Here is a 15297-nt window from a genome sequence, read left to right on the forward strand (position 1 = left end):
AAACATTTCATGCTGTATAAACCTCCCTCCCATTCCCACCCACTTAGACTAATGTCATAGAATCATAGAATATCAGGGTTGGAAGGGACCCCAGAAGGTCATCTAGTCCAACCCCCTGCTCGAAGCAGGACCAATTCCCAGTTAAATCATCCCAGCCAGGGCTTTGTCAAGCCTGACCTTAAAAACCTCTAAGGAAGGAGATTCTACCACCTCCCTAGGTAACGCATTCCAGTGTTTCACCACCCTCTTAGTGAAAAAGTTTTTCCTAATATCCAATCTAAACCTCCCCCACTGCAACTTGAGACCATTACTCCTCGTTCTGTCATCTGCTACCATTGAGAACAGTCTAGAGCCATCCTCTTTGGAACCCCCTTTCAGGTAGTTGAAAGCAGCTATCAAATCCCCCCTCATTCTTCTCTTCTGCAGGCTAAACAATCCCAGCTCCCTCAGCCTCTCCTCATAACTCATGTGTTCCAGTCCCCTAATCATTTTTGTTGCCCTTCGCTGGACTCTCTCCAATTTATCCACATCCTTCTTGAAGTGTGGGGCCCAAAACTGGACACAGTACTCCAGATGAGGCCTCACCAATGTCGAATAGAGGGGGACGATCACGTCCCTCGATCTGCTCGCTATGCCCCTACTTATACATCCCAAAATGCCATTGGCCTTCTTGGCAACAAGGGCACACTGCTGACTCATATCCAGCTTCTCGTCCACTGTCACCCCTAGGTCCTTTTCCGCAGAACTGCTGCCTAGCCATTCGGTCCCTAGTCTGTAGCTGTGCATTGGGTTCTTCCGTCCTAAGTGCAGGACCCTGCACTTATCCTTATTGAACCTCATCAGATTTCTTTTGGCCCAATCCTCCAATTTGTCTAGGTCCTTCTGTATCCTATCCCTCCCCTCCAGCGTATCTACCACTCCTCCCAGTTTAGTATCATCCGCAAATTTGCTGAGAGTGCAATCCACACCATCCTCCAGATCATTTATGAAGATATTGAACAAAACCGGCCCCAGGACCGACCCTTGGGGCACTCCACTTGATACCGGCTGCCAACTAGACATGGAGCCATTGATCACTACCCGTTGAGCCCGACAATCTAGCCAGCTTTCTACCCACCTTATAGTGCATTCATCCAGCCCATACTTCCTTAACTTGCTGACAAGAATACTATGGGAGACCGTGTCAAAAGCTTTGCTAAAGTCAAGAAACAATACATCCACTGCTTTCCCTTCATCCACAGAACCAGTAATCTCATCATAAAAGGCGATTAGATTAGTCAGGCATGACCTTCCCTTGGTGAATCCATGCTGGCTGTTCCTGATCACTTTCCTCTCATGCAAGTGCTTCAGGATTGATTCTTTGAGGACCTGCTCCATGATTTTTCCAGGGACTGAGGTGAGGCTGACTGGCCTGTAGTTCCCAGGATCCTCCTCCTTCCCTTTTTTAAAGATTGGCACTACATTAGCCTTTTCCCAGTCATCCGGGACTTCCCCAGTTCGCCACAAGTTTCCAAAGATAATGGCCAATGGCTCTGCAATCACAGCCGCCAATTCCTTCAGCACTCTCGGATGCAACTCGTCCGGCCCCATGGACTTGTGCACGTCCAGCTTTTCTAAATAGTCCCTAACCACCTCTATCTTCACAGAGGGCTGGCCATCTCTTCCCCATTTTGTGATGCCCAGCGCAGCAGTCTGGGAGCTGACCTTGTTAGTGAAAACGGAGGCAAAAAAAGCATTGAGTACATTAGCTTTTTCCACATCCTCTGTCACTAGGTTGCCTCCCTCATTCAGTAAGGGGCCCACACATTCCTTGGCTTTCTTCTTGTTGCCAACATACCTGAAGAAACCCTTCTTGTTACTCTTGACATCTCTGGCTAGCTGCAGCTCCAGGTGCGATTTGGCCCTCCTGATATCATTCCTACATGCCCGAGCAATATTTTTATACTCTTCCCTGGTCATATGTCCAACCTTCCACTTCTTGTAAGCTTCTTTTTTATGTTTAAGATCCGCTAGGATTTCACCATTAAGCCAAGCTGGTCGCCTGCCATATTTACTATTCTTTCGACTCATCGGGATGGTTTGTCCCTGTAACCTCAACAGGGATTCCTTGAAATACAGCCAGCTCTCCTGGACTCCTTTCCCCTTCAAGTTAGTCCCCCAGGGGATCCTGGCCATCCGTTCCCTGAGGGAGTCGAAGTCTGCTTTCCTGAAGTCTAGGGTCCGTATCCTGCTGCTTACCTTTCTTCCCTGCGTCAGGATCCTGAACTCAACCAACTCATGGTCACTGCCTCCCAGATTCCCATCCACTTTTGCTTCCCCCACTAATTCTACCCGGTTTGTGAGCAGCAGGTCAAGAAAAGCGCCCCCCCTAGTTGGCTCCTCTAGCACTTGCGCCAGGAAATTGCCCCCCACGCTTTCCAAAAACTTCCTGGATTGTCTATGTATTGCTCTCCCAGCAGATATCAGGAAAATTAAAGTCACCCATGAGAATCAGGGCATGCGATCTAGTAGCTTCTGTGAGCTGCCGGAAGAAAGCCTCATCTACCTCATCCCCCTGGTCCGGTGGTCTATAGCAGACTCCTACCACTACATCACTCTTGTTGCACACACTTCTAAACTTAATCCAGAGACACTCAGGTTTTTCTGCAGTTTCGTACCGGAGCTCTGAGCAGTCATACTGCTCCCTTACATACAGTGCTACTCCCCCACCTTTTCTGCCCTGCCTGTCCTTCCTGAACAGTTTATAACCATCCATGACAGTACTCCAGTCATGTGAGTCATGTAATCCTAACCTAGAAGCTGATCCCCAATTCCTATTGAAGTCACTGTTGTTTTTTTTTTCTGTTGACTTCAGTGGGCATTGGATCATGTCGTTATCATTTAAGCTCCTCAGAGCACAACTCATGTCTTCTAGTAATAATAATCCCTCATTAGTAGTACACTTTTGCCACTCAGGTTTAAAGAGAGGCTGTCCTTAGTTTGTAGCTATCACTTTAATAAGAGTAAGAGTAAGCCATACTCTTATCACACAGGCTTCAACTGGTCATCTGGAGGGATAAGGAAGGATTTTTTCCCCTTGATGCACAATTGACCGGATGTATTTTGGGTTGTTTATTTTTTATTTTCCCCTGAAACATTGGGGATTGGCTACAGCTGGAAATAGAGCATCAAGTCAGGGCGTATTAGGGCTCTGAGGAGGTGCAGAAAATCCTCTTTCTTAGATGCTTGGGTGGTATGTCTTGCTCAGGGTCAAACTGATTACCACATTTGGAGTCAGGAAGGAATTTCCTCACAGGTCAGTTTGGCAGTGATCTTCGATGAGTTGGTGGGGGGGGGGGTCACTTTCCTCTTCAGTATGCTGCATGGATTGCTTGCTAATATAATCTGGGCATATCTCACATAATCAATTCCCTGCCCTTGCAGGGGCCTCAGGAATTGGTGGTACCTTGGCCTTTCCTGTTCTCTGCCTGTGGCACACAATAATTTAGTTTCCTCAGGATTGAAATGTTTTAGTCTCACTAAAGTCATTGAGCTAAATATAGGGGTATCTGGGTGAAGTTCTATGCCCTGCGTTATCCAGAAGGTCAGACTAGATGATCTAATGGTCCCTTCTGGCCTTAAACACTATGAAAGCTGCAAGGAAAAGTAATTAAATGTAATAGAAGTCACTTTTTTGTTTTGAATTGCTGTTGAAAAAGCTGTTGAATTGCTGTTGATAAAGCCACAGGGAGAAGTACTTAAACTGAATAGAAGTTATGTTTTCTAAAAGAAGATACAGGACCCTTTACTGCAATCAGGCTTTCCTCAGTGATACAATTATAATTGTTTTTCATGGAATAGCACAAATCTCTTGTAAAAATAGGATTAGATTTGCCACCATATTGCGACTTGTGACTAATCCTCCTTAACATGGAAAATATGAAATTCTCCCACGGTTCTTACCACCTAGGAAGTGTGTGGCTTCATAGTTTCTGACATAATTTCCCCCTGACATCCCTGGGCCTCTCTTAATCAATCTGTCTTTATATCAAATTTTGAGTTGGATTTGTAGTAATATGGACATCAGTCCTTTAGGGATTTCACTGTAAACCATCAAACTCACGTTCATTGTTTAAACCTTGTGACAAAGGTGGGTTTTGTTTGTTCTGTTTTTATCTTCACTTTTCATTTGGAGCTTCATTTTCAAATGAATCCACAATGTGAAATAAAATGCTGTCCAGAACAAAAGACATTTGCCTAACTTCTGGAAACTATCCAAGACCCCTGAGTTTTACATATTTGCCTATAGAAACAGTAAATTGGCCCTAATATTGGTGTACTCACAACTTTTGAAAACTTTTTTTAACTGTAGCTTTTAGATATAAAGATATAAAATGTTCTTAATTATTGCTTTTAGGCTGGGGCCAATGTGCTGCTGCAGGATGTTAATGGAAACATTGCTCTTGATTATGCCATTGAAGGGACGGAATCCAGCTGCATCCTTCTGACATACCTGGAAGAAAATGGTAGGTCAGCTCTTATTTTGGATTTTTTACCCTTTCTTTTGGGGGGCAGAGGGAGGTACAAGAGGCCAGATCTTCAGCTGATGCAAGTCAGCACTGAAGTCAAAGGAGCTTTTTTCAGAAGGGGTGTGGGTTTGGGTGCAATCACAATAATGCTGACTATGTGTGAATATCACACAGCACCAGAATTTAGAGAGAGGGAGAGAAATTGGAAAACCAGCAGATGGTTTCCGATGGTAACCATCTCAGATCTTCTGTCCATTTATATGGAGACACCAGAATGCTAATTCAGTGCAGAGAAGCAGGCCAGGGTACTTTAGCAGATAAACCACTTAAATAAACAAACAATCTTGGCATGTCAAATCCAGGTACAATCTGAATTTACAACATTCAGCAGTAACTACTTGTAGTTGCTATGCTTCCCTTTCAAATGCGAGGAGCATAGCTTCAGGCTATTGTGATTGTCTTCTTTTACAGGCTGTAAAATATTGATCATGCACCTATTCCCAATGGAAATAATGTATATGAAATTTTATGACTTTAAAAAACTTTTAATTTTGCATTGATAGAATATTTTACATGGATTTGTATTGTTTAATGACAGATGACAGCAATCGTATATCAGGGATACTTTGTTATTCACTAGTTTAATTCCAAATGTAGGTATCAGATCTGCAGCAATATCTGTAGCAATATTTTGGCTGGAATATGTCAGTTCTGTTACACTTACATTCATTCACATTGCAGTGAGATCTAAAGCAATTTATGTATGTGACAAAGCATCCTACCAATGGACACGTGGGAGAAAAGCTGAATTAAACTGACAAGAAGATGATATCCAATGTGTGGGTATACAAATATAATCAGTGGTGTTTCCAATGGTTCAGATATCATGATATTTTCCATCATTTTGTTTGCCTGTTGCTTGGACAATTTTTTACATTTCAAGAACTTTCTTGTTGGAAAATTAGATTAATGTGTGTTTGCCAGTTGCATGAGTTGCTTGAATCCTCATTGCACTGCAATATGCAAAGAGTTGGGGCTGCAAGAACTTTGGCTAAAGTTGCATTCAGCATGCATATTATACAGCAGAATGAATTCTACTTATTATACTACCAGTTCCAATGGATCTTCATTAAAATGTTCTCTGGCCCCTGTGATACAGGAGGGCCACGGAGCAGTGGGAGAGTGGTCGAGGGAAAATATATAATCCTGAGGCTAATTAAGGTGTGATTCCCTGTAGACTAGAGGGGGTGGCTACAGGTTAATTGGAGCACCTGTAGCCAATTAAGGCCCTGTCAGGAACCTACTAAAACCCCCTGCTTCAGGCAGTCAGGAGGAGGAAGAAGAGAGGACTGGAGTTTGGAGGTGTGTTTTGAAAAAACAGAGAGCCAGAAAAACCAGGGAGACCCTGCCCCAGCAGGGGAGGGAGACTCCCTTCCCCAGTGTCCAAGGACCGAAGGTACCCCACCCAAGGGGGAAGACGGTAAGAACCCGCAGGGGTTGAGTGGGGCTGGGACTCAGAGTGAGGAGCAAACCCAGACCCCTCCCCCGCTTCCTTCCTCTACCACCTTCCTGGGGCCCCAAGAGTAGGGGCAATGGGTGGCATCTTAGCCCCCCACCAAGAAAAGCACAGGACCCACCATACTAATATTGGCTATCTTGTCACACCCCCCAGTCAGGTTGTCTGTGTGCTATTTTGCTTATAAAAGAGAAATACATAAAATATAAATGGCAAATATTTTGGTGCTCATTTCAAAAAGATTTGCTAGATGCATTCCAATTTTTCTAGATTCAAGGACAACTTATGGAACAGTGTCTTTGTACGACAAAATGTAGAGCTGGGGCAGAGTTTATCGTAAAGACCATGGTTCTGGATGAGTGGTGGGAGGTTGTTGTAGGGAAAAAATTAAACAGTGATACATCTGGCTCTGATTGCAACTCAGTGAAATCCTGGCCCCTCTGAAATCAAAACTCCTATTGACTTCAATAGGGCTAGGACTTTTCCCAATGCAGCTGTGCCACTGTACGCTGCTAGTACAGATGCTCTAAGCCAGTGGTGGGCAACCTGCGGCCCGTCAGGGTAATCTGCTGCTCCCATTGGCCAGGAACGGCGAACCACGGCCACTGGGAGCTGAGGGTGGCCGTGCAAATGTAAACAAACTGTCTGGCGGGCCGCTGCTCTAAGCAACTTAATTACTCCAGCCCCCGCAAGCAGCGGTAGCTGTGTCGGCGGGAGAAGCTCTCCTGGCGACAGTGCTGTCCAAACTGGCGCTCAGGTTGGTGTAACTTATGTCACTCAAGGGGGTGACTTATTCACATTCCAAGAGACATAACTTACACCGACTTGAGCTGTAGTGTGTACACAGACCCAGTCTGTGATATATTCAACCCAAGGTGCACTCATTCTGCAGTTAGAGATCTTTTATTTTTAATTGTCATCTCAAACTATTTAAACAGTCCACTGGCTTTATCAAAATGACAACTGAAAAAAGAAAACATTAAAGAAAGGATATATGGTAATCTGGGAAGCATGAGTTCTACTGAATCACCGGGAATGAAAGTGATGCCAGGTTCTGCTCTTTCTGTGAAATGACAAGAGCTGTAAGAAAAGAGTGCATGATTCCAACTCCCCCACCCCTGTCATGCTCTGAACAAAAGGCTATTTTTGGAGTAACACTATTCAGGCCTAGAGAAAGTTGAGAAAAAGTAACTTCTTTAATAAAAAGCATAACTACATGAAAAAGGGAGTTGGAGTGTTCCCTAAGCTAGAGAGACCAGTTAAGATGGCTTTCAGAGAATCTCCATAGCATCTTATTGAGTGATGACAACATACAAAGAAATGACACGTGATAACAACATTATATATCAAACACTTTCAATGGCTGAACATACCTTGAGGACAGGGTACTGTTACCTGTCAACTGTTGAAGAGATGATTAACCATTTTGTGGGATTCATACATATCATACTACAACCCAGCTTCCTGAAACTGCAAATTTCACTAAATGAAAAAAAAAAAAAATTGAGCAGTATAATCACAGAATATTTTCATCGTTTACACATTTATCCTAAACTTGTATGTTAAGGCCTGGTTGAGACAGCAGGATTAATGCTATCCAGTTTGTGTTTTCAAAATAATTTACAGTAGGCCAAGTTGGTGCTCATCTTTCAGTCAGCAAAGCAAAACTCAGGATTTAGACCCACGTCAAAATCCTTTACCAAAGATGCATTTTTCCAATAGCCTGGGCCCAGTCACTTGTTAATAAGAATTCTGCAGTTAATTACATACATAAATTAATCTCTCTGCTGTTTTTTCTGATTAGTGCCATACATTCTCATTGAAGTATGGTCTTTTGACCTCCAGTAAGTTCACACAGCCTTCAATTTGTGATTTTGTGAATGACACAAATACAGCCTCTCCCCTGCACCACCACCACCACTAAAAGCCTTGAACTATTCTCCATTCTATCAGTGAATTCCTAAGATGTTCTCTTGATGTTCTCCATTGAATCATACCATCTGACTTTAGCATTAAAAAAAACTGGCAGTGGAATGCAGAAAATATTCTAATAACGGCCTCTAATTACATATAATTAAAGGCTCAGTTAAAAATTACACTGAATGCTACTGTCTTCCCAGTCTGATGATTCAAAGTAGTATTGGAACAATTAACTTTGCAGGTATAGAAAAAAATTGTAATTAGAGAGCTTTAAAGGTATGGTAAGCTAAGTTTTGTGTATTTTTATTTTTAGATCTTATCACCCGCTCAGTTCATAGCTAATCTTTAATCAGAACATAATCCATTAAAATGTTTTCTAAATACTTTATATTGGAAGAGCAGAGTTATTCAGTCCAATTATTGGACCTCTGCTGGGGAATATAATTAAAATGGCAGTCCCATAATGAGAGACAAGGCCATCAATGGAGGTAATAAAACAGTGGTGGTTATTTGCCATTGTCACAAAGTTTAAAGTCAAATAATCTAGTCTGAGCTGTATGTCATAGGCCCCTAAACACCACACAGACACTCCCTCAGTAACCAGAACTGGTCCAAAATATTACAGCCTCAGGAGACTCAACTCTTATGTGCCACAGACAGAGAATAAGGCGCACCAATGTGCGAGGCCCCTGCAATAGCAGGGAATTGGTTACATGAGATATACCCTCATGATCATAGCAAGTGAGCTGTGCCCCATGCTGCAGAGTGGAAGGTGAAACCCCCAGAAGGTCCCTGCCAATCTGACTTGGGGAAAAATTTCTTCCCAACCCGTAAAGTAGGGATTTGTAAAGAGTGTTTCCAAACTTTACACACACACACACACACACACACACACACTTAGTAAATATTCTTTAGCTCCAATATTTACAGTACATTTCATGAGGTTTTTCATTTTTATATTCAAGGTATTTCTAGAAGTCCCTGAAAAAAAATTTCTGAGATGGAGGGAAAAACTGAGCAAAAAGACTAAAGAATCTGAGATCTGACAGAGAAGTTTCTCTTGAATCTGTTGAAACAAACTCCCTTCTCCACTGTTCATTTTAACAACAAGGTTTACTTTGGGGAAGGCCTGAAGTGCTAAATAACATCAATCGTATTAGATGCATATTCTCCTTCCTTTTTACCTTTTAATATTCCCTGATTTGCTGAAGATACCATGATTTAAATACATTTTCTCCTCTCCAAATATTTTCAAGGTTATGAAAGTTGTTGGCTGCTTTTGATATTCATTGCCTAACATCTGGCACAATGTCACTAACATTGCACATCTCATTCCCTAGACAGGTAAAATGATTTACTACTTCTTGTGTTCCTTTGGCCATTCTAATGATAATTTTTGGGACATTGAAAGTCATATATTTTGTTTTCTCCGTGTTAATGAGCAAAACAGCTTGTTTTGCTGTATCTGCCAAAAGCTGGATCTTTTCTTCCATTAAGCAATGTGTTGAATTAACCAGGACAATGTCATCAGCAAACGTAAGGTAATCCAATTGTGATTCATAAAATTTGTCCATAAAATTCCTTGATTTTCTTCGAAGGTTACTTTCTTCACAACATCATCAATGACCAGTGCAAATTAGAGTGGGGACATAATACACCCTTGCCTTACTCCAGTGGTCACTGCAAACCAATGACTAACGCTGTCACCTTCTCTGGTTGTACATTTGTCATTATCATATAGATGCTTGATAACTATTTTTGCTGGTAGTCCACAGTATGCCACAATTTTCCAAAGACTGTCTCTGTGTATGCTTCAAAAGCATTCTGGAAATCTATAACATTTATCACAAGAAGTGCTTGTCACTCTGCACTGTGTTCTATAATATGTCTGAACAACAATATGGCCTTCACATGGCCTCACTGGTCTAAAAACTGCTTGTTCCTTTCTTGAAGTTCTGTTTCATTCTTGATAATGTTGTATACGATTTTCCCAGGCACTGAGAGTAACGTGATTCCTCTCCACTTATTGCGGTTGATAAGGTACCATTCCTTATCAATTTTACTATAAGGCTGCTCTTTTGCTGGGTTGGGTACTTTTCTTCATTCCATATTCTATCCAAAAACACAAGGGGAGTCTGGAGATCGTTTCATCACTTGTTTTAAGCATCTCTGCAGTAATGTTATCCTCTTTAGCTGCTTTGCCATTTTTCAGTTTACTGATGGCTTTTCTACCTTCTTCCATTGTAATAACTCCTAAATCAATATCAAACTCTATTGGTAGGTCTTCATCACATATACCTAGTAGTTTGCTTGATCTTGGTCTATTTAAAACAGCCTGACAGTGCTCTGCCCATCTTTTCCTTTGTTCTCCTTCTCTACTAAGAGTTCTTCCATTTGTACTTTAATAGGGCTCCAGTACTGGTAAAGTTTCCTGTTAACTGTTTGATTCAAGGTTGTAAGGTCAAATCTTTGGTTAGCATCTTCAGCATCTTGATATTTGCTATCAGCACATACCCTTTTATCTCTTCCAGCACTTCTTTTTACCTCTCTGTCTAGAGCTTCTATCTTCTTGCCACTTGCTACTCTCTTCACATGTGTTAGCACTGATAAGTTTTGCTTTACACTTCTCTTTTCCACTGCTGCATTAGTAATCCATTTTTCCCTTTTATATTTTGTTGTTATTTGAATGGTCTTTGCGCTTTCTAGATATCACTTTCTGATGTTTTTCCACAAAGTATCAATGTCTTGGTTTTCTTATGTTCAGCCCAGGAGAACCACTGACCCTGTTCTTCATTTCAAGCTGAAAAGCACTTTTTTGTGTTTCGTTCTTCAAATTGTGCACTGTTGATGTGTGGCCTTCTTTTAACTTTCTTCTTCCCCTTTAACTTGATCTTTAGTTTAGCAATACCAAGATTATGGTAATTTCCCACACCTGTTCCTGTGTACCCATATACATCTGCCAACAAGCTGTAAAACTTTCTTGAAATACAGAAGTGATCTACGTGGTTCTTTGTAGTACCATTTGGGGGAGTTCCATGTCATGTTATGAATTTCTTTATTAGGAAATATTGTTTCATCTATCACTAGATTATTCACACCACAGATTTCTGCTAATTATTTACCATTTTGCCGCACTTGCACATAGTTTTATCCAAACTATCATTGTTACTTCCAGCCTTTGCATTACAATCACCCACATTCACTAGGATATCATGTTTTGGGACCTTACTTAACACCTCATATTACAAATCACAAAAAGCATCATTTTCATCTAGCTTTTTGTTGGTTGGTGCATAGCATTCTGTAACTCTTAATTTGAAGAATGTAGTCTGAAAGTGAGATCTAATCATTCATTCATTGACTGATTTTCACTCAGTTAGTGCCTGTTATGCTTCATTCAACAGTATTGCTTCTCTCACCATCTTCATGTCTATCATCCACGTTCCTGGAGATGATGATGGTTTTATTTGTTTCTCTAAAGTGTAGTTTGTTCAACTCTGTCCATCTACACTCATGGATTCCAAAGACATCAAGATGGTATCTGTCTGTTTCTTTAATTATCTGAGCAGGTTTAGTAGCTTTGTACATTTTTTCACATTCCAAATCCAGTTTTCATTACTGATCTCTCCTTGAACAAGGGACTTTTCAGGACATTATGCACTAATGCACAAATAGATAACAATGTAGCTCTTATTAAAACAAGTTGGAATTAAGTAGTTAAATCTCTGGTAACTGCTTTGAAAATGTAGGCATACATTCTGTGGGATATTACCCATTTTTGTGGATTTTCAGACACAAATAACAGGGCTGACATTTATTTGAAATGTTCTGCATATTCTGTTTTCCTGTACAGAAGTCACAATAAAACTCAGCTTAATTATAGCTACTGTAGTGGCATTGTAATGCCTAATGAAATTAATCACTGCTTGAAGAAAGCAATAAGCAGACTCCTCTTGCCTAAGGACATCCTCTGGATACCCTAAACATTCTTTATGTTTGGGGAGAGGTGCTTCCAGTTGTGAAAGGCTTCATTTAAGGCACAGCCCTGAACTGAGAGGTGAGGTGGTACTCTAGTGCCCAGTGGGAGCTTTGGGAAGCATTGTGCTTTAAGTGGACACAGTGCCTCCTAGAGCATAGGGAGAATGTGGATTCTGTGCCCTCCTTGAAGAAAGTTCATTATCTGCTCTCTTCTTCCATCATTGGTTAGAGTATAGTAACAAACAGGGCCATGAACTTCCCACCCTGTCTGACTATTTGGGGAAACTAGTACTTTAGAGGCCTTCACTCTGTGAAGTGCTTGTGTTTAGAAGCGACTGGAAACTGCCACTGTGCCTTGTCCCCACACAGAAATTCAGTGGAATGAGCTCCTTGTGTTCTTGTTAATTCCTGGCATGCCCACCACAGTTGCCAACTTTTATGTGGTAAATAAGCACCCTGACTTTCACAATAAGCCAAAAATCAAGCTTATCCCATTTCAAAACAAGGCCAAAACAAGCCAATCCCTAAGAACCCCAACACTCTAGGTGACTAGATCCCCCCAGCATGCACTCTAGGACTGTGGTGGGCCCGTTGTGCACCCCAACTCTCTCCCCACCCTTGCCCCTGCTTGATGGGAGCCAATCAAAAAAAAAAAAAAGCAACAAGCCAAACAAGCAACAAGTTACAAGCCAAAAACTAGTCAACAAGCAACTCACTAGCCAATTAAGCCAAAACAAGCCCAATTTCTGCATTTTTCCCCCACGGGTTTGGCTTTAACTTGCCCTTGTAATATATCAACAGTGCTATATTTGTTCTGCCTCATTATATCTTTTGTACAGTGCATCTTAAACTTCTATCTCCTCTCACAATACTGAGAGGAAAATTGTGGCACTTTAGGAAATTGAAAAGGAGGGACTGGGGGAAAAACAAGAAGAAGACAGAGAGGATCATGAGCGGTGACGGAAAATCCAGGCATAATGTCATCTATCACTAGTAGTCATTAAAATATATAGCAATTATGATAAGAATGAATGCAGTCTAACACGTCTTTAAGTTTTCATCCTGTTTATATAATTTTGTTGCCTTGTTAAAGTCATTTCTGCTGATCCCTTCCATCTGCTTCTCTTTTCATTCACATCATTCACAATCTGTGCATAGTGCACATCAGTTCCCCTCTGTTTCATCTGTATCAGCTGCAGTTGTTCTTTGCACATACTGAAATAACTTGATTTCTCTGCTTGTCCTCTCATTAGAGCTCTTTTAGTTTTAGTTCTGTCTTGGTAATGTGCATCAGTGGCATTGAGAATGTGGTGCATACAGGGGCATCCCTGAGATTTACAGGGCTCTGAATGAAGATCAAGATGTATGGGCCTGGTGCAGACTTCTGCAAGCAGCATCGTATATTTGTGTGTTAGGGAAGGTTTGGTAGCTAGGGAGGCTTTAGGATGACTTTGTCATCTATGAGGAGGATTGAGAATGTCATTCATCAGTGGGGGCATCATGAGGGTTTTGGTGGGGTGGGCTGGTGCACTGATTTCCTAGCCCATGAAATACAACAGGCAGGCAGCCTTCAGTTAGAGATTTTGCCCTTCTTCTCAGGAACACCTTTATGAGAACTTATGAAGAGTCTAAACAGTAAGAAATACCCAAACAGCAACTATAACCAGCAGTTTCCACATACAGACCTGTGAGCAAGGCTCCAGCTCACACTCAGATGTTTCACCCTTGCTGTCTCCTAGGCAGCCATTTATACTTCCCCTGCTCCCTCTAACAGTTCAGGTGTAATTGGTTGCAGCATTAACTCTTTAGGGTCTGGGCAAGGGAGTGCTGTTGTACCCTGTCACAAATGGCTTGGTCCACTAGTCATTGCCATGGTGGTGCGGGTTGGGTTGCCAAGTAGATCTTTCAGGATTGAGGCATGGGGTGAATGACAGGTTAAGTCTGTGAGGCGCTCAATGTGTTCTGCACTGCAATACTGACAGAACAGATCCTCTGAAAGTATGGGGTCCTGTGTAGCCACACACAAAGGAAAACTCCTGACGTACACAGGACTACCCTTTCACTCCAGAACAGGTTTGAAGTGTCTTGGTTAGGAAGTGTGTGAAAGATTTCACTGTGACTTTGTCTCATTTTGTTTTATGAAGAGATGACTTCAGTCTTTGGGAATGCCAACATGTCCCCTTTCTTGAGCACAATCTTCATTTATAATTATGTCAACGTTTGATTTTAAAGCAAAACTTTGTGTTTCAGTGGCACATTAAAAATATCTGGTTTAAAGTTGATTGATAAAATACATTTAAAAGGGATGCTATTATTACTTACATTTCACATACAGGTTCCTTCTGTTTACTTATGCACAATGTTTTCCAGTAAAATTTGCGACAGTAAAACTCTGATATAGTGTATGATCTTTATGTTTATTTTCTTCCCTTAGATTGAATTAAATATTAATACTTGGAAAGTGTTACATTTCTTACATCCTTTCATGGTATTTAGTTGCATTGTCAATTAAATGACTCAAATATGAATAGGTGAAACTAGAACTGAGTAGCAAATTATTATGCAACTTGCTGCTTCCATCTTTGACATATGGCAGACAGTGACACATTTGCTGTGTAATTTGTTTCTGAAAATAGGAGAATTCTTTTTATATTTCTGTGTCTTGGGCTTGAGCCTTTAAGAGAATTGTGCATTCGAAATGCCTCATAATCATCATATAATCTTAGAAAACAAAGCACTGGTTTGTTAGAACTGGCAACACAAATTTGAACTCTATCTTGTATATCTGAAAACAAACTCATATCTTTCTGCTTATAGTACAATGAGAATTTATACACACTCAAGCTGCTATAACAAAAAAAGGAAAAAAACATTTGTTGTGAAATTATTTTTAAAGAAATATCTACATTTATATCATTGTTTTAGCTACCTCAAGACTACTGTTGCTTTATACCTTTCCACACAGTACATGTGCAACATAAATGGTTTAGTCTCATTATGTAAGTTTTTCCTACGTTTAACAGAACTTTCTATGCAATGAACAAGCTAAAAGAAATTGTTCGAGTATATTGGCCATTGGATAATATTAGATATTTAATGTACCTAACAAGTCTTTTTTATTATTACTCCAGATGTGGGAATAATACATATGTCTTGTACTTCGAATGTTAAGGTAATGGTCTTTAAAGTCCTGCCTGAACTCTGGAAATAAAGACCTTTAAAGGTCACAATGTAAAAAGTAAAGAGCTAAATTCTGATGTGAGTGCTACTCCATTTAAGTAATTTAACTCCACTGACACCAACTCTAAATAAGGTCCAGTTTTTGCAAAAAAATAGAGTATAATCTGTCAAAATTTATGCTAGCAAACTGGAGTG

The 15297-nt window shown here is 40.9% G+C and overlaps 1 protein-coding gene across 5 annotated transcripts in view; it reads left to right on the forward strand.

Moving 5' to 3' along the window:
* MYO16 (myosin XVI) overlaps positions 1–15297 on the forward strand; it is a 637262-nt gene that overhangs the window by 232939 nt on the left and 389026 nt on the right. For all 5 annotated transcript variants that reach the window (XM_084616853.1, XM_084616854.1, XM_084616856.1 and 2 more), the window contains exon 5: positions 4397–4505. In XM_084616853.1, coding sequence (XP_084472979.1) covers positions 4397–4505 — 109 coding nt within the window. The remainder of the gene's footprint in view (positions 1–4396; positions 4506–15297) is intronic.

The sequence above is a fragment of the Lepidochelys olivacea genome (assembly GCF_965140295.1).
Source record: "Lepidochelys olivacea isolate rLepOli2 genome assembly, chromosome: 1".
Taxonomy (NCBI): domain Eukaryota; kingdom Metazoa; phylum Chordata; order Testudines; family Cheloniidae; genus Lepidochelys; species Lepidochelys olivacea.